The sequence below is a fragment of the Etheostoma cragini genome, chromosome 20, assembly GCF_013103735.1.
Source record: "Etheostoma cragini isolate CJK2018 chromosome 20, CSU_Ecrag_1.0, whole genome shotgun sequence".
Classification (NCBI taxonomy): Eukaryota; Metazoa; Chordata; class Actinopteri; order Perciformes; family Percidae; genus Etheostoma; species Etheostoma cragini.
Window position 1 is genome coordinate 3,044,991 of NC_048426.1, and position 19,544 is coordinate 3,064,534.

Here is a 19,544-nt window from a genome sequence, read left to right on the forward strand (position 1 = left end):
GTGTTGGATGGGCTTGCTAGCCCCCCTTTTGAACCACTGGGGGAGGTCGACCTGAAGCATCTGTCTTTGAAGACAGTGCTGTTGCTGGCCTTGGCGTCTGCAAAACGGGTTGGCGACATTCATGCACTCTCTGTGCATCCATCATGCACTCAGTTTGCCCCGGGGCGTGTCAGGGATTTATTGAAACCTGTCTGTCACGGACAGACGTGGTGTCATTGGTGCTTCTGTAGTTGGTCAGGCCAAGGTAATTCCCATAGTGAAATCCCTCACTCTGTTATCAAAGAACCGGGGTTACGTTAAGCAACCTAAAGTTTTTATTTGCTCTTTAATGTTTTGTGTAAAACACTTTGAAATGCTTTATTGCTGAAAGGTGCTGTAGAAATAAAGTTGCCGTGCCTTTTTTCTTGAATGCTTTACTGATCTCACTTTCTGAGATAACTTTTACTTCAAAACATAAAGTGGTGAATAACACGTGTCCCCGGAGTGGTGAAATCTGATACGTACTTTGAGCTTGGATTGCTGGTCAATGCAGTCAGTGAGACAGGTGACCTTTTGACAGATGAACTGGGAGAGGCTGTTCTCTGCGCTCTTCACACTCTGGATGATCTCATCTTGCCACTGGGTGTATTTTCTGTGATGTTCCGCGCAACTGAAAGATGGAGTTTCAGAACTGTTAATGTCTAAGAAGAAGAAGATATGGCTTAAGCTCACATTCAAAAAAAGTTGAATGGACAGAATAGGTGGATGTCTAGGTAGGTATTTGAGTCTCTTCCAGGAAATGGGTGTTTTGTGGCCCAGTTTCTACATGTTTCTCACTATTTTCATTACATGCAGATTTTGTACACTTCACAAAACCTATATACTGTCTCATTTACTCTTGAAAAGTATACCTTAAAGCATTTTGTAAACATGTCTTTGAATAATGCTAATTTATTGTAATATGTGATGCATGAAGGTAAGGCTCGGTCATATGGAGAAAATCAAATATTACGGAAAAAAAATGTAAGATTATTTTTGGGGGATTTTTTCCTTTTTTTCAAAGTGACAATGAATCGACAGGAAAAGTGGGAGAGAGATGGGGGATGACACGCAGCATAGGGCTGCAGGTCAAATTCGAACTCGGGCCAATGCAAAGGGCTCAGTCTACATAGGGTGCACATTCTTACTGGGTGAGCTAGCTTTACACAAGAGTTTTAATAAATATCCATCAATAATGTGGATACAATGACAAAGTGGGTAAAGGCAGCTAATAGACAAGCTAGAACAGCCTGATAACTTCAGAAAATAACATTACTTTACTGTAATGCAGGCTATTTAACAAGGAAAAGACAACACTTTGTATCATATTACGATATTCAAAAGTTAAGATGATATCTAACCTCATATATTGATGATCCCAGCCCTACATGAAGGTTATACATATTATTATTCTATTTTCGTGTTTGAGTGGTCTGTATGGTTATCAAAGTAAGACATAAAATACATTTTAGTTTTTTTCTTTGGACATAAAAGTACAAACTGGCATCTTTAAGACTTTTATGAGAAGCTTAAATAATCTAATAATAAACTTTAAATTGTGAGGCTATTACCTGCTGAGACACTCCAGTCGTATGTGTCCCTTTGCCTGAAGAGTGGACATCCTTACCAGGAGCTGGCTGAGAATTGTCTCCTGAAGCTGCTCCACCTTCTGGGGGGACAGGTAAGGGTGCAGGGTAACCTGGCTCTGAAGCTGCTCCACATGGGTCTGGAACTGCTGCTGTAGTGAGGCCAAAGCTTGCTGGGTTTCCTCCAGCCGTTCAGAACAGAGTCCAGCAGAGCCCTGCGGCGGCAGCAGAGAAATCTGGATGTCCCTTAGGAACTGTGCTGCTTGTTGAACAGCACACATGTAGCCTCTCAGAGACTCCTTGGCCTGGCAGATGTTCTCCTAAGATATAATAAACATACAATTTTAACAAAACACTCTAATCACATAAGGGCTTTCAGTTGTCAGTCCATTTTGTAGATGTTTTTGACCATATTATCCATGTCAAATAGAATTTGTCACAGCTTTGTTTAACAGAGTATGCACACAACTGTGCAAATTAGTGTTGTAGTCAAGATTACCTAAACTGAGACCAATTCATCACCAAGACCAGAGTGTATCTAGACTAAGACAAGACCAAGACTTTGAGGGGTGGAGACCTAGTCAAGACCAGTGTGAGTCCCGCACTGAATGCCATGATAAAATATGGAAAATAGTAATCATAGGGACTCCTCGAATTAATCAGAAAGAGCCACATTCCTGTATGAAATTATTTTTTCATTCCCAATTTGGCTGACATCTCCCCGACGCCCAGAGCCTCTTCTTCTGTCACCCGCATTCACTTTCTTGGGAATGCGGGGTGGAGAGAGGTAAACAGTAACAAATGTCAAATTAGAAATGTCTAGCTATTGGTTGCTTTTGAGGCAAGTCATTTTAATACCCATCACGGTAATTATAACATATAAATCTTAATATGTGCAAAATAAAAGTAGTAAATATAATCCAGAGTCTCCTTTATCTGAGGCCGAGACAAGACCAAGTAATGGTCAATTCTGAGATTAGATCTTCAAAAAGTGGTCTTAAATACTACATCACTGGTAGTACAGTATGAATAAGATTTTAGCTTCAGATATAGCTTGAGTTCTGACCTGGTGTCAAAGGTTTTGAAACTGTTGCTAAACTAGTTTTTCAGTGGGCCTGGTCTGAAAAATTGCTGACTGACAGTGTTCTGGACATGACTTGTGTGCCTCAGTCAAGGCACAATTTTAGTATGTGAAAATAAGGGAATTAACTTGTTTTAAGCTGCAGATTACAGGATGGGAGGGTTTCACTTTGTATAGATGAATAAAATAGTTGTCAGACACCAAAAAAAAAATTTAATTAACTTGCAAATGCTTCTCTATAATTGTTTATGCTTAATTAAAAGTCACTGGCAAACTAAAAACATTTCAATATCAAAAATAAAACATTTTTTTCATTAAAAAAAAACAAGAACAGCACAACTTGCCATTTGTGAGTCACATTCACGGAGGACTGCATTCTTTAAGTCTATCAGATCTTGGGATCCATGTCCTTGTCTCTTTCCCTTCTTTTGCTCTAGAACCTCCAGTGCTCTCATTCTGGACTCAACAGTCTTTTTCAAATACATGATCTTTTGGTATTCATTGTTAATTTCTGTTTCATTTGGCTCCAACATCGGGACTTTCTTGAGCTCTTGCTGCTTCTTCCAGAGGAAGGTCTGAGTGGCTGCCTTCTCTGAGTCCAGATCCAGATCCTTCAGCAGGTCCCACTCCATGATGCTGAGATTGTTGTAGAGCATCATCTCCAAGGTGTCAAGGCTCTCCTCGTTTTGTTTCAGTCTCTGTCGCTCTGTGCTCAGCTGTGACGGGTAAAGATCAGCGGATATCATCTGGAGTTTGGAGCCAGCCTCCTCAGACATATACTTTATAAGAGGAAGCTGGACGAGGAGGGTCTGACAGACTTGGTACTTCTTGGCCAGCGCCAGGCTGTCGTCTTTGGCCTGACGGACCTGCTCCTGAACGTTCTCACTAAGGTCCTCCACATACTGCCGGTTATTCAGGTACCTCTCATGGCCTCTGGCTTTCATTTCCAAGTTGACCATTTTTCTGAGAAGTTGAGAAATTATTGAGTACAGTTCCCTCATCTTTTCGTGGGGGATCCACCGTTGCAGAAGGTCAATCTGGGATTTGTGCTCCAAAATCATGTGTTTTGAAGGCTCCAAAACTTGCAGGGACTCGCTCGTGATGGGGAATCTGTATCTACTTAGATCTACCAACATCTGCCTCAGGCTTGTTTCTATGGCGACCAGGTTTTTCTTACTGGAATCTAGAGTGTGGGTGAGTTCGTCCAGCTCTTTTTTGTTGGCCTTCTCATAGCTACTGATGGCTCTGATGTCCTCCTGGAGGTTGGTAAGCTTGTCAAAAAGCTGACAGTTCTCTGTGATGCTGAGTTCAGAGGCAATGTCTTTACTCTTCATTAGAAGAGCCTCACAGACAGCGGTCTGCTTCTCAGCCTGAGCCAGGGTCTCTTGGATCTGACGAACTCTGCGGTCCAGTTCAGCGGGGCTCCTAAGCTCACTACCTACATTACTCTTTGGATTCCTGGATGCCTCTCTGTACAGATGAGCCAAAACCCAGGAGTCTAGGTCAGCAATCTGCTCAGAAAATTTTTCCCTGGTCTGCAGTCCAGACTCAATTTCTCTAACAGCCTTGGCTAGCTTCTCAGCCGTCCACTTTGAGAGTTCTTGGAGGGATTTCAGAGAGGACCGCACCATGGGCACCTCCTCAGCCTGGTCCAGCTGTGGAAGAAGCTCGGTCACCTCCTCCACCAGTGTTTCCAGTTGTCCCTGTTTGGCCATAACCTTAGACTGCAGCTTTTTCAGATCTCTGAGCTGCCGGTGCACCTCTTCGGGGAGGAGAGCGACCCTTTTCCTCCGGCCATCAATCTCACTCTCTGTCTGCTTCGCCCAGACGAGGCCATCCCTCATCACCACCATAATTTTGTCCATGATGGCGTTGCTGCTGCTCTGAGTTTGAGAAGACACTAGTTCCTCTGTGTGGCAAAGTTGGAGTTTGACGCTCTGAAGCCCCTGCTGTATCTCTGTTGTATCCTTCTCCCTCTGTGAGCTGACGAGTAGCGCCTCCAACAGCTGCTGCAGATGAAAGTATTTTTGCCAGGCAGCTTTAACTTCAGCATTTGCCACCATCAGCTGCTGCGCCTTCTTGCAGTTCCACTGATTAACTAAAGTAGACTTTGCTTCAAGATCTTTGCCGATTGTCTCCAAATGTTCGTGAAGATCTGATATTGCCGACTGAAGGCTTCTGGTCTCATGTAAATGGACATTTGTGTGATACAGTGTTCTCTCCAAAGTTCTTTCCAGGCCTCTCCACTTCTCTTGCAGGTTCTTCTGCTCAGTCTGTGCGAGTGCTCGCTTAGACCAGCTAAGGTGGGGGTATAACTTGGTATGGGTCATGAGCAACTCCCCAAGTACTGTTCTGTTCTCCTCCATACTCCTCTGTAAGGAGTCCAGTCGCTCTGCCTCCTTGGAGCTGCTCTCCTCTGGTGACCTGAAAGAAAAACAGTTAACAGTTGTTAATGAATGAACAAGATGTAAGTGTGAGGGAGTGTGTTAAGAGTTACATTACATTTAATGTTAACAAACAAAATAACACAGTCCTATTCTTTTGGTCTCTGCCCCCTTTTAGCCTTGACTCAGTCTTGCTCCTTTTTAGTTCGCTATAGAGACAGAGGACGTTTACATCCCACCCCCACCAGAGGGAAAACTCTTTGCTCTCCATTCACTTGTTTTGTATGAAGGTTGCTCCTTGTTAAATCTGTCTGCTAGCAAACAGAAAAATACCTTAAAATTGCTGTGTAATGATATGCCCTACCAAGAATGTAATAAACACATCACTTAAGTTTTCATAAGCTGCCGAACCAAAGAAGCTTAGCTTTTATGAAGAGAAAAGTGGTTGCAGACATGGGGAATCGGCAGGGATAATGGGGAGACTGATACTAACTAATGTTATGCTTAACGTTTTGTGAGCAGCAAGCATTTTGTTACCAAGTCAAATATCCAGATGTCAGTTTTAGGTTATGTCTGTAAATTAAGCATCATATTTATATTTTGTATTATGTATTACGCATTCCTTGGGTTACGCTGGATTATGAAAGAGTTCAAAGGAGGAGCAGTGTTACGCAGAATTTTGTAGACCAGACAGATGTTTTTGTATTCAGCTCAGCAGTTTACGGTTATTTAGGATAATACAGTAATGCAAGCTTTTAGGCTTCTGGTCTCAAACTTTGAGTGTTTTCTTGTAAAGAGTAGCTAATGGCTTTAATGATCATCTGTAAGTGTCACAAAGCCACAGATGGGAAAGTGACAGGCTGAGTTTTTCTGGAGCCTTCTCTTTCTTTTCTTCTCCCTCTCCTCTACTCGCTCTTTTTTCCATCTCTCACAGTGCTGTGTGTGGGCCGGCGGCTCCTGGGATGACGCGCGGCTCCAGAAGATCTCCAATCACTCACCTGTTTCCCATGGCTCATCAGCTCAGTGTCTTAAATGTCCCATAGAACGACAATTTCACTTTATGAGGTTTTGTAACAATAATATGAATCCCCCCAACCTGCCTATGGTCCACCCAGTGGCTAGAAATGGCAATAGGTGTAAACTGAGCCCTGGGTATCCTGCTCTGCCTTTGAGAATATGAAAGCTTAGATGGGTCGATCTTGGTTACTTTCCCTTTCACTGCTTTGTCTGCCCAGAGAATTTGGCCCACCAATGATAGAGAGACATCATGACTGTCAAATGAGCATAGTGACAGTTGGTTAAGGCCACACGCCCAGCCTCCACCTTGCCCCTCTCTCTTCTTCAAAAGCTACAGACTCAAATTTACACATACTGGTGGCCTATAGCTCACTGAGTAAGCGTGCTCGCCCCATGATGGCTAAGATCCGCAGTAGCCCAGGTTCAAATCCAGCCTGCGGCCCTTTGCTGCGTGTCATCCCCCCACATCTCTCTCTCTCTCTCACCCTTTCACATGACTGTCCACTGTCTCTATCTAATAAAGAGAAAAAACCCAGAAGAAATAATCTTTTTTTTTAAATGACATACTAAGGAAAGCTCATTGTGGGACTGGCTCTAGTGGCTGTAATTCTGCACCAAGGCTGAATTTTGGGAAAGAGACTTCAGATATGGTATTAAATGGATTGTATTCATTTTTAAGGGACCACTTAGATCTATCTTAAAGCATCCAAAGAGCAGCCTGTTATGGGACCTTAAAGCTGTGGCTGCTCTGTGTTTGGCGCAGGATTGTTAAGTCTAGTAGATCCAGCCAGTATCTACTAGAATCCAGCTAGTATCAGTCTCTGAAATGTTTGTATTACGATGTTTTTTGCCTTATCTGTCTTAATCCTATTTTTGTACTCTTAAGGAAACCACTCAGTTCTACTGTTATTTTACCTGCCTGCTGACGCGACTATTCACCTGCCATCACCAGCCCGCTGCTTTGTCATCCCTGCCTGTGTCACCTGCCTGCTCTGTTGCCTGAGAGGATTTCTTCATCAGCCCCGTTCAGCTATTCTCCAGTTTATTAATAAATAAAATTTTTGAACCGTCTATTTGTCTGCTTTTGGGTTCTAAGACACAAATTCTGACAGTTAGTCCACAGCTTGTCAGACAATATGTTAGATGTAACATAATCATGGCCTCCATAAATTATTTGGCAGCATTAGAAGTCATTTCTAATATATTTAAAATTGGCTAGGCTAAACTTGAATTATTATTATTGCACACTTTCTTAATATGTGCTTTTAAAGCAAGATTAGAGTCGAAAATAAGATACTTAAATTGTGGCACAATCATAATGTTTTGGGTTATATTTGACACAATGTCACATTGTCTTCTTCTGAAAAACATTCCTACATTAAGTTGAAGCGAAGAATGATTTAGCCAATTGGTGATCTGATCCATGGTTGTGGTGAGTTTGGCAGCCACCAGATGTTTTGTCCTGACATGCACATATAACATCAACATGTAACATCTACGGTGTTGACTGCATACGAATTGTTTGGACTTCAGTGCAAACAAACGGCAAATCATTAATATATAAACTAAACAAAAGCGGGCAAAGTATCAATTCTTGCTTGCTAACACATAGTCAACATTAGCTTACTAAACACTAACGTGTCATCTCTGTTAGTCATGGGTTGCTTGAATAATAATCCTCTGGCATGCTCAAATCTAAAGTGTTTATGCTACGTTTTGTTAGCGTATCAGCCTTTTGTTGCATATAGTGGCACCGATTATTTTCCCTTCTGGTGGGCCTGGGTTTCAGAATATGATGACATGCGCTCTATTTCTATTGCAACATAATGTATAGTCCCTTAAACTGTAACCTTCAGATGAGTACTCACATTCTGACAGCCTCCAATTCTGCTGTCAGTCTTTCCAGTGTGGTCCTGGCTGCTTTGGTCTGTCTGCAGTGATCAGTCACCAGTAGCAGCTGGGCCTCTTTACTCTGGATGACAGCAGCAGCATCCTGGGCAACAGTGCTCCACTGGTCCTCCACATGCTCCAGAGCATCCTTGTTCTCAGCATCAGCTCCTCTAAGCTGAGAAAGCAATGACATCTGATCCTGGGCAGTCTCTTGGCACTGCTGTACTCAAGAAGAGAAAGTAAACACAATTATCCAAACCCTGTACTTTTGATACAAATGTTTGTTAAGATTATCTTTTTGTTACCGTCACATAAGTAAAATGCTATGACTGTTTATTTTAACCATTACTATCGTAATTGTCTATTGCACAATTATTTGTGTGTTGTTGTTGTCAGTAATATCCACCTTTGGAACAGGCTGGTAAAGAAAAGCAATAGAGATTTCCAATTCATTAGGTAGTTTAGAATTACAACCCAACATGCTGTGCACCAATATTTATATATCAATCTGTTGCCTGCATTTTTTTATTTCTCTAGTTAGTCATGCACCCAGTAATTTGGAATTGCACCTGAGCCTCCTTCAGCTGCTGGGCCATGGCTGTTGGGTTGAGATCAGCTGGGTGGTTCTTGCAGCTCAGGACTTGAGACACCAGTCTGCTTAGACGGTTATCCAGATCAATGGTGGATGTAATCAGAGCCTCTGGGGCATCCTCAAGTGGTTTACCCTAAATACACAGAAACACTTCAGAGTCTGGAGTCTCAAAATTCCATTTAATGGCCAAATGGGTTTTGGTCAAGTCCAAACATTATTTAATGTTGTTCGTAAGAGATTTTTTTGAAGTTAAAGTCAAGTCTCAAGTCTTTGAGCTCAAGTCCAAGTCAAGTCTCAAGTCTTTAAGGGGTAAGTTCAAGTCAAGTCTCTCTTGCCATCTGATCTGTCCCTAACACTGTATTGTTAAATCTCAAGAATTCAAAGCATGTCCTGTTGCTATCATCCATACTGTACAGTATCAAAATTAGTTGTAGGATAACATTATGGGCTCTACTTACCGCATCCCTCTAGCCCTCGGACCTTGTGAAATATTAACCTAAGTCTGTCATCATATGGATACAACTATGAAGATACAATTTGACTGTTCCCAGGATTAGCACAACACTTATTATACAAATATTGTGACAAACAAACAATTGCAAAGTGTAATGTCTCTATCACTCAAAAAATGTCTAAGGTCAAAGTGGAAACCAAGAAAATAGTGGCAGCACCACACCAGTTACAGAACAGCACTGATGCATCTCAGTATCAGTCCAAATTACACACGATAAGCAGTTTGAACTCACTGATGTAATGCCTTTCAATTTCTTAGTGTTCAAAGCTCAGTGAAACCGAGTCTAGCGCAAGGGAGATCCGACTCAGAAGAGGAGAGGTTACCCCCAAATTCAACAGGAAGCGGAAGCTATCTCCCTGCACTACACCTTGAAAACACAGCCTAGAGTTGTTTCCTCTCTCCTCCTCTGGATGGAAACAAAATGTGGTTGATTTTGTGGTTCTATTCTATGTGAATTGCAAGATCTTGTCTTCGTGACTTCAGCTTTCAGTAATGGCCGCAGCCAATCCGCAACAGGTCTAGACCGAGTGGGAGTTGACGGACGTCGGGGCTGAGAGCAGACACGGAGCGGAGCCGATCCGCAGCCGTTCTGCATCCTGTGGAATTTCCTTGGTTAGTGAGGCCAGCGTCTTAGTGTGGCTGTGTTCACAAAATGGTGTAGTCTGGTGACAGCAGCTCGAGTGATGCTTTTCACAGCACCACTGAAAAAGGACAACAGAAGCTTTCAGCTTTGGAGGCGAAGAGAACTGCTGGAACAGGTAAAGACATAGCTGAAACCTGAAGAAGCATCCGCAAAACACTTCAGTCAGTGACTGTACTGCTAAGAAAAAAACTTACACATTCAGCAGAAGGACTCAAATTCCCAAAAGAAAGTGGCCAACGGCGAAGACAAACAGATCTTAGTCCAGATTTCCTAGTTCGATAGCGCAAAAAAAGGAACAAAGGTCAGACAAGGACGTTGCCTTGCTGCTCTTGAACAAGTTACTAATGGGTTTTACAACGTAGGTGCGCGATCACCAAAGGCTTGCATCCGTAGAGAGCTGGGTTGGGAATTAGTAGGTCGGCAATTTAAGTGTCCGTATGGACCAAAGTACAGAGTGTGGATTGGTAGCTGGAGAGATGCCACTTCACCTCCAGGGCACAGCAAGGTGCTCTTGAGCAAGGCACCGTACCCCCCCAACCGCTCAGGTCACTGGTCCAGCACTGGCAGCCCACTCACTCTGACATCTCTCTATTTGTGCATGAATAGGTCCTGAGCATGTGTGTGTCTATTTCAGGCATGTGTGTAGTGATTACTAAAAAAAGAGTGTAAATTGTAATTTCTCCAATGGGGATCAATAAACAGTGTAAATTAAAATTAATTAAAAGTGTAAGCAGTTTTAGAAATCCTGATTGGGGCAACAGAAACTATGCATTATAACTTTATAAAATGAATACTGCGAATATATCCTGTTCTTTGATACACATGGAGCATCAAAAAGGATGAAAAGGAGGCCACATAACGCAACTATGAGCTATATTTAAACCATCATTAGTGACATTATGCTCATAACACCCGTATCCTTGTATGCACTTAAAGCCTGTATGTGAAGGATTTGATAATTTTATTTAAACAGATAATTAATGATAATTAACTTTGTCAGTCCTAGTGGCAGTTTAAAAAAAGACACTGAGGCACACAGAAATTATGATACCTCAGTAAATTGGCTGTTGGGTCCGGTCCCTGAGAGTAGCTGTATTTCTGTGAAAATGTTCCTCGTGGTAGATCCTTCTGGTAACTTTGAAACACGTTTCTCAGTCTTCACAATGCTTGCTTCGGCTAGAGCTTTGTTTTCCTGAGAGGCCAGTCCTGTCACCAGGGTTTCCTCACCCCAGATCATGTCAATTGAATATTTCTGAACTGCCTGCAGTGATGCAGGTGATATTGTGTCAGCCTTGCAACCCGGATCTCATTGTGGACACAAAACACCACTGCAGGAAAAATTCTAACATACAATTGTATAACGTTTTGGTTGAGCTAAGAAAATAACTTTTGTAAAACAAGCCTATCCCATTTGAATTATACTTTTTGTTTGGAAGTGTACCAAGCCTTACCCCCTTTAACTAGCAAGACAGTGATAACATGTATGAGGAAGCTCAAATTACTACCCCGAGGCACTGAAACCATTGGTGGTACAGGTGGCAGCACTTTTCCTTTATTAATCGTTACATTACATTACATTTAGCTGAAAAGTGAAGTAAAGTGTCTTGCTCAGGGACACATTGGTTGATGAATTGCAGTGGGAATTGAACCCAGGTCTCCCACACCAACGGCATGTGTCCTATCCACTGCTCCACTACCACTAATTGATATTGTTTTTTCTCTCTTCTCTTGGTCTACACAACTTGTCTTCTATTGTAGTTACAAAGGAATTCTGCTGACGCTTTTTGAAGGCTGAATATAGCAATATGAAAAGGGGAATAGACGGTCCGTTTCGTTAATACAGTGTTTGTACCAAGGAAACCTTTGACTTGGGTGGGTATTGACAGTAAATTAGTGGGGATACATTATGGATATGTGAAATAGTGGTGAGTTAGTTCTGTTTCATTATATACTATAATGAATCAAGGGTTTCCTGGGGATGGTACTTCATTTAGAATAAACTAGATATTGTGGGAAAATGACACTGTCTGACAATGAGTATGTCTTACCTGTGGCGAATCCATTCTCTGGAGCATCATTTCACCAGTGGTGGAGGTCATGGCCATTGGGAGTGGAGCATTTAGTATATCCACATTGACCATGTTTTCTCTTTCTTCTTCCTGAATTGTCCTCTTCCCCTCCTTCTCTTCCTTCTTATTTTCCTTTGCATCTGTTGTGCGTCTCTCTGTTTGGTCAGAAATGATTTTATGCTCTTGTATAGTGGCCTGCATACCTGGTTGTAAAATGTGCACTTCAGCCTCTTTGTGGATTTTCTCTATCCTACAAGACATTTCATCCAAGCTCTCAGGTGAGCCATGTACATCCTTTGCAGACACTTTAGCATGCACTTTTTGCGCGGCGCAATCCTTAACCTCTTTGGGTCTTTTATTGGTCTTGACCTTGGCCATGGTCATCTTGACTGCAGTCTTTTCTGCCTGAATATCATCGGAAGTCAGGTCTTTGTTTTCTGGCACTGTTTCACGCTGGATGCTTATTGGAGCCATTGCTATGTTGCAATTTGCAACAGATGCAATTTCATGCTCCTTTATAGTCACAGGTGTACCTGGTTGTAAAATGTGCTCTTCAGCCCCTTTGTGGATTTTATCCATCCTAGTAAACTTTTCATCCAGGCTTTGGGGTGCATCATGCACGTCCGTTGTTGACATGTTAGCATTTACTTCTTGCACATCATGGTCCTTGACCTCTTGGGGTCCTTTCTGTGTGGTATTTATGAGCTCTAATTTAATCACTGTTTGGCTTGGTTTTACAGTCTCTTTCTCAGATATGCGTATTTCTTCAAATGTTGTCTCTGTATCACTTAGTGGCTTTGCACACACAGAGGGGGGTTGACTGGAGTCACTCTGAGCCACATTCCCTTGCGTTTCAGTTGGGATTTTTTGCACTTCAACTCTTGTCTTAACTGAAGCCTTCTTTTGCTTAACATCAGGAGTAGTCTTATCTTGGTTTTCTGAGGCTCTTTTGCACTGGAAACGTGTTTGATCAATATCCATCCTTGGCTCTCTTGCTCTTGTGACAGATGTATTTTTATCCATCTCCAAACTGGTTGGTATATCTAGTTGTAGGATACGCACTTCAGGCCCCATATGGATTTTCTCTATCGTAACCAATTTTTCATCCAAGCTCATGGGTACACTGTCCATGCCACGTGTCGACAGTGTAGGATGCTGTTCCTGGACACCATGTTTCTTGACCACTTTGGGTTTTTCCTGCACCGTCATGAAGAGCCCTTGTTGGGTTTTACTTTGGCTTGGTTTCACCATATGCTCAGATATGCTTATTTCTACAAATTCTGTCCCTGCCTCATTAGCAGGCAATGCTTCACAAGTTTGAACCACATTGTCTTGACATTCATTACTGCTTTCAGTCATCTTAACTGCAGCAGGGATATCTTTTCTTTCTGCTACTCCTTTACTCTGGAGACTTGTTTGAAGAGGACTTATCCTTTTTGTTCCTGTGATAGATGTGTTTCCATCCTCCTCTGGACTGGTCTGTATATCTAATTCTAAAATGTGCACTTCAGGCCCCAGCGTCCCTCTGGCTAGTATGATAAATTCTTCCGAACCAACAGCTTCAATTTGCTCTCTGGAAGACACTGAAGATGTTTGACTGTCAGATTCTTTCTTGACATCCATCAACTCTGTGGTAGCAATTTCTGAGGAAGGTTCCATACCCTCAAACATTCTTTTGGTTGATGAAAGCTCTCTTTTATCCACAACAGTAATTTCAGTTCCTTCCTTAGTCTTTGGTTGCTCTGTGGTATTAAGTTCTGTGGAAAGTTTCAGACCCTTTGACATTCTTCCGGTTGGTGAAAGCTTTTCTTTTTCCAAAATGGACAATTCAGCTGTTGCTGTGACTACCTCTGGAGATGAAAATGACTCTTGACTGTCAAGCTCTTTAATGGATTTTGTTAGCTCGGTGGTAGGAAGTTCGGGGGAAAGTTCAAGACCCTTCGACTTTCTTTTGGTTGGTGACTGTTCACCTTTTTCCACAACAGTAATTTCAGTTGGTGATGTGATCACATCTGGAGTTAAATATGTATTCTGCCTGCCAGGCTCTTGCTTGTTCTTTGTCAGCTCTGTAGGAGAACGTTCTAGAGAAACATTTAGACCCTTGGACTTTCTTTTGGTCAAAACAGCAGTTTCAGTGGATACTGTGACTACCTGTCCAACTGAAGCCTTGCCACTCTGGAGTTCTTCTTTACTTTCCTTAGACTCCAGGTCAATACTTCCACCAAAAGCAGGGACTGGCTCTACAACTGAGGAGGTGTCAAAACTTGTTGGGTTCCTTCTGGCTGGTATAGTAAAATCCTCCAAGACAGCAGCTTCAATTTTCTCTCTGGAATGCAATGGATTTGTCTGACTGTCAGATCCTTTCTTGACATCCATCCGTTCTGTGGTAGCCAGCTCGGAAGAAAGTTTCAGACCCTTTGACATTATTTTGGTTGGTGAAAGCTTTCCTTTTTCCACGGCGGACAATTCAGTTGTGGCTGTGACTACCTCTGGAGTTGAAGATGGCTTCTGACTGTCAGTCTCCTCCTTAGTCTTTGTCAGCTCTGTGGGAGAAAGATCTGGCAAACGTTTCAGACCCTTGGACTTTCCTTTTTCAACAACAGTAATTTCAGTTGGTGCTGTGACTACCTCTGGAGTTAAAGATGGCTTTAGTCTGTCTGGCTCTTCCTTAGTCTTTGTCAGCTCTATGGGAGAAAGATCTGGCGAACGTTTAAGACCCTTGGACTTCCCTTTTTCAACAACAGTTATTTCAGTTGGTGCTGTGGCCACCTCTGGAGTTGAAGATGGTTTCTGACTGTGAGTCTCTTCCTTAGTCTTTGGTTGCTCTGTGGTAGTAAGTTCTGTGGAAAGTTTCAGACCCTTCGACTTTCTTCCGGTTGGTGAAAGTTTACCTTTTTCCACAATTGTTATTTGAGTTGGTTCTGTGACCACATCTGAAGTTAAAGATGGCTTCTGCTTGTCAGACATTTTCATGGACTTTGTAAGCTCTGGGGTGGTACGTTCTTGGGAAAGTTCAAGACACTTTGACTTTTCTTTGGTAGGTGAAAGCTTTCCTTTTTCCACAACAGTAATTTCAGTTGGTGATGTGACCAAATCTGGAGTTGAAGATTGCTTTTGACTGTCAGGCTCTTGCTTGGTCTTTGTAAGCTCTGTGGGAAAAGATTCGGGGGAAACATTTAGAACCTTGGACTTTCTTTTGGTCAAAACAGCCGTTTCAGTGGCTACTTTGACTACCTGTCCAACTGAAGCCTTGCCACTCTTGAGTTCTTCCTTACTCTCCTTAGACTCCAGGTCAATACTTCCACCAAAAGCAGAGACTGGCTCTACAACTGAGGAGGTGTCAAAACTTGTTGGGTTCCTTCTGGCTGGTATAGTAAAATCCCCCAAAACAGCAGCTTCAATTTGCTCTCTGGAATGCAATGGATTTGTCTGATTGTCAGATCCTTTCTTGACATCCATCAGTTCTGTGGTAGCCAGCTCGGAAGAAAGTTTCAGACCCTTTGACATTATTTTGGTTGGTGAAAGCTTTCCTTTTTCCGCGGCGGACAATTCAGTTGTGGCTGTGACTACCTCTGGAGTTGAAGATGGCTTTAGTCTGTCTGGCTCTTCCTTAGTCTTTGTCAGCTCTATGGGGGAAAGATCTGGCGAACGTTTCAGACCCTTGGACTTTCCTTTTTTAACAACAGTTATTTCAGTTGGTGCTGTGGCCACCTCTGGAGTTGAAGATGGCTTCTGACTGTCAGGCTCCTCCTTAGTCTTTGTCAGCTCTATGGGAGAAAGATCTGGCGAACGTTTCAGACCCTTGGACTTTCCTTTTTCAACAACAGTTATTTCAGTTGGTGCTGTGGCCACCTCTGGAGTTGAAGATGGTTTCTGACTGTGAGTCTCTACCTTAGTCTTTGGTTGCTCTGTGGTAGTAAGTTCTGTGGAAAGTTTCAGACCCTTCGACTTTCTTCCGGTTGGTGAAAGTTTACCTTTTTCCACAATTGTTATTTGAGTTGGTTCTGTGACCACATCTGAAGTTAAAGATGGCTTCTGCTTGTCGGACATTTTCATGGACTTTGTAAGCTCTGGGTTGGTACGTTCTTGGGAAAGTTCAAGACCCTTCGACTTTTCTTTGGTAGGTGAAAGCTTGCCTTTTACCACAACAGTAATTTCAGTTGGTGGTGTGACCAAATCTGGAGTTGAAGATTGCTTCTGACTGTCAGGCTCTTGCTTGGTCTTTGTAAGCTCTGTGGGAGAAGGTTCTGGGGAAACATTTAGAACCTTGGACTTTCTTTTGGTCAAAACAGCCGTTTCAGTGGCTACTTTGACTACCTGTCCAACTGAAGCCTTGCCACTCTCTGGTTCTTCCTTAGTCTCTAGGTCAATACTTCCACCAAGAGCAGAGACTGGCTCTACAGCTGAGGAAACGTCAAGAGGTTTTGGCTTCCTTCTGGCTGGTATAGTAAATTTCTCCAAAGCAGCAGCTTCAATTTGTTCTTTGGAATGCACTGGATTTGTCTGACTGTCAGATCCTTTCTTGACATCCATCAGTTCTGTGGTGGCTAGTACGGAGAAGGGTTTCAGATCCTTTGATATTATTATGGTTGGTGAAAGCTTTCCTTTTTCCACGATGGACAATTCAGTTGTTGTTGTGACTACCTCTGGAGATGAAAATGGCTCCTGACTGTCAGGCTCTTTAATGGCTTTTGTTAGCTCGGTGGTAGGAAGTTCTGGGGAAAGTTTCAGACCCTTCAACTTTCTTCCGGTTGGTGAACATTTACCTTTTACCACCACAGTAATTTCAGTTGGTGATGTTATCACATCTGGAGTTAAAGATGGATTCTGCCTGTCAGCTATTTTCATGGACTTTGTTAGCTCTGTGGTAGCAAGTTCATGGGAAAATTCAGGCCCCTTTGACTTTTCTTTGGTAGGTGAAAGTTTACCCTTTTCCACAACAGTAATTTCAGCTGGTGCCGTGATCACCTCTGGAGTTGAAGTTTGGTGTCTTTCTGGCTCTTGTCTGGACTTTGTGAGCTCTGTGGTAGCAAAATCTTGGGAAAGGTCAAGACCCATTGTCTTTTCTTTGGTAGTTGAAAGCTCTCCTATTTTTACAACTGTGTGTCTTTCAGTTGGTTTACCATCTATTTCTTTCTTATTTTGTTCAGGCTGTTCAACTGTCTCAGAAGATGTGTAAAAGTCAAAACTCTTGGACTTTCTACTGGTTGATAAAAGTTTTGTTTCTTCAAAAACAACACTTCTATTTGGGTCATTGGAACTCAAAGAATATTGGTGACCTTCAGGCTCTATTCTTGTCTGTGCCAGAGTGTCAGTAAGTTTAAAAGGAGGTTCTGTACTCTTTGACTCTCTCTTAGGTGGTAGAAACTTACTTTGTTCCACAACAGCAGTTTTAGCTTGACCTTGAATAAAGTCTGGGGTTGCGGAATAAATTTCAGGTTCTTGTTTTAGTTCCTTAGGCTCCATACCAGTAGGTAAACCAAGATGAGATACTAGCTCTGGAACTATGGAAACCTCAAGACTCTTTGGTTTCCTCCTGGATGGTATAACTTCAGTTTCTTCCACAACCACGGTTTCCGTTAGCTCTCCAGGGCTCAGTGAAGGCTTCCCACTTCTTGGCTCTTGCTTAGATGTGGTTAGTTCAGTACTGTCTGACTTTATTCTGGTTGGTATGAGCTTTGTTTCTTCTATAACTACACTTTCAGTTTGCTTCCTTAGACTCAAAGCAGACCTATCACTTTCTGGTTGTGCCATCATCTGTGCTTGGTGTTGGTCAGCCTGTTTCAGAGGAAGTGTTGTTGCAACATCAGTTGGTACAGGGACACAGGTCAATGGTTCTGGTGCATCTAGAATAATGGTTGCAATACACTTAGTTTCCTTCACAACAACAGTTTGAATTAGCTCTCCTGAGCTCGATGAAGGTTTCTGACTTCCTGGCTCTTGCTTGAGCTCGGCCATTTCCTTTGTATCATGTTCTGGGGAGAGATTGGGACCCTTTGCTCTACTTTTGGTTGGAGAAAGTGTTTTTTCAGTAATTTCAGTTGCTTCTGTGGCCATCTGTGGAGTTGTAGACAATGTAAAGCTAGCAGGTTCTTTCTTATTATCTTCCGGTTCCACATCAGAAGTTTTAATATGGGCAACGTGCTGTGAAGTTGTGGTAGGTTTACTCTTTGACTTTCTTGTGGTTGGTATGAGCTTTGTTACTTTCATGACGACACTTTCAGTTTGCTCCCTCAGACTCAAAGCAGACCTCTGACTTTCTGGTTCTTCTGTTATCTGTGCTGTCTGTTGGTCGGCCTGTTTCAGAGGAAGCGTTGTTGTAACAATAGTGGGTACAGGGACAGAAGTCAATGGCTCTGATACATTTAGAACAATTGTTGCTATACGCTTTGGTTCTTCCAAAGCAGCAGTTTTAGCAAGTTCTCCGGAGCTCAATAAAGGCTTCTCACTTCTAGGATATTGTTTTGTCTCTGTCACTTCCCTTGTAGCATGTTCTGGGGAGAGTTTTGGACCCTTTGGTCTTCTTTTTGTTGGAGAAAGCATTTTTTCTTCCTCAACAGTAGTTTCAGTTTCTTCCGTGGCCATCTGTGGAGTTGAAGAAGACTTCAGCCTGTCAGGTTCTTTCTTATTATCTTCAGGTTTCAAATTAGTAGTTTTATTATGGGCAACAACGTGCTGTGGAATTGTGGTAGGTCTACTCTTTGACTTTCTTGTTGTTGGTGTGAGGTTTGTTACTTCCATACCGACACTTTCAGTTGTCTCACTCAGACTCAGAGCAGACCTCTGACTTTCTGGTACTTCTGTTATCTGTGCTGTTTGTTGGTTGGCCTGTTTCAGAGGAAGCGTTGTTGTAACATCAGTCGGTACAGGGACAGAGGTCAATGGCTCTGATACATTTAGATTAATTGTTGCTATACGCTTTGTTTCTTCCAAAGCAGCAGTTTCAGTAAGGTCTCCGAAGCTCAATGAAGGCTTCTGACATCTAGGATCCTGCTTTGTCTCTGTCACTTCCCTTGTAGCATGTTCTGGGGAGAGCTTTGGACCCTTTGGTCTTCTTTTGGTTGGAGAAAGTATTTTTTCTTCCTCAACAGTAGTTTCAGTTGCTTCTGTGGCAATCTGTGAAGTGGAAGAAGACTTCAGGCTGTCAGGTTCTTTCTTATCATCTTCAGGATCCACATCAGTAGTTTTATCATGGGCAACAACATGCTCTGGAATTGTGGTCGGTCTACTCTTTGACTTTCTTGTTGTTGGTATGAGGTTTGTTATTTCCATAACAACACTTTCAGTTTGCGCCCTCTGACTCAAAGCAGACCTCTGACTTTCTGGTACTTCTGTTATCTGTGCTGTCTGTTGGTTGGCCTGTTTCAGAGGAAGCGTTGTTGTAACATCAGTCGGTACAGGGACAGAGGTCAGTGGCTCTGATACATTAAGATTAAATGTTGCTATACGCTTTGTTTCTTCCAAAGCAGCAGTTTCAGTAAGGTCTCCGATGCTCAATGAAGGCTTCTGACTTCTAGGATCTTGCTTTGTCTTTGTCACTTCCCTTGTAGCATGTTCTGGGGAGAGTTTTGGACCCTTTGGTCTTCTTTTGGTTGGAGAAAGCATTTTTTCTTCCTCAACAGTAGTTTCAGTTTCTTCCGTGGCAATCTGTGGAGTTGAAGAAGACTTCAGGCTGTCAGGTTCTTTCTTATTATCTTCAGGTTTCAAATTAGTAGTTTTATTATGGGCAACAACGTGCTGTGGAATTGTG

The 19,544-nt window shown here is 42.5% G+C and overlaps 1 protein-coding gene across 1 annotated transcript in view; it reads right to left on the bottom strand.

Moving 5' to 3' along the window:
- The window catches only part of LOC117936251 (nesprin-2-like), a 208,747-nt gene that overhangs the window by 110,660 nt on the left and 78,543 nt on the right, over positions 1-19,544 (bottom strand). Inside the window, exons 58-65 of the mRNA XM_034859128.1 lie at positions 13,946-16,341; positions 11,774-12,481; positions 10,777-11,016; positions 8,546-8,701; positions 7,955-8,196; positions 3,030-5,109; positions 1,590-1,924; positions 505-649 (exon numbers count right to left, since the gene is read on the bottom strand). Coding sequence (XP_034715019.1) covers positions 505-649; positions 1,590-1,924; positions 3,030-5,109; positions 7,955-8,196; positions 8,546-8,701; positions 10,777-11,016; positions 11,774-12,481; positions 13,946-16,341 — 6,302 coding nt within the window. The remainder of the gene's footprint in view (positions 1-504; positions 650-1,589; positions 1,925-3,029; positions 5,110-7,954; positions 8,197-8,545; positions 8,702-10,776; positions 11,017-11,773; positions 12,482-13,945; positions 16,342-19,544) is intronic.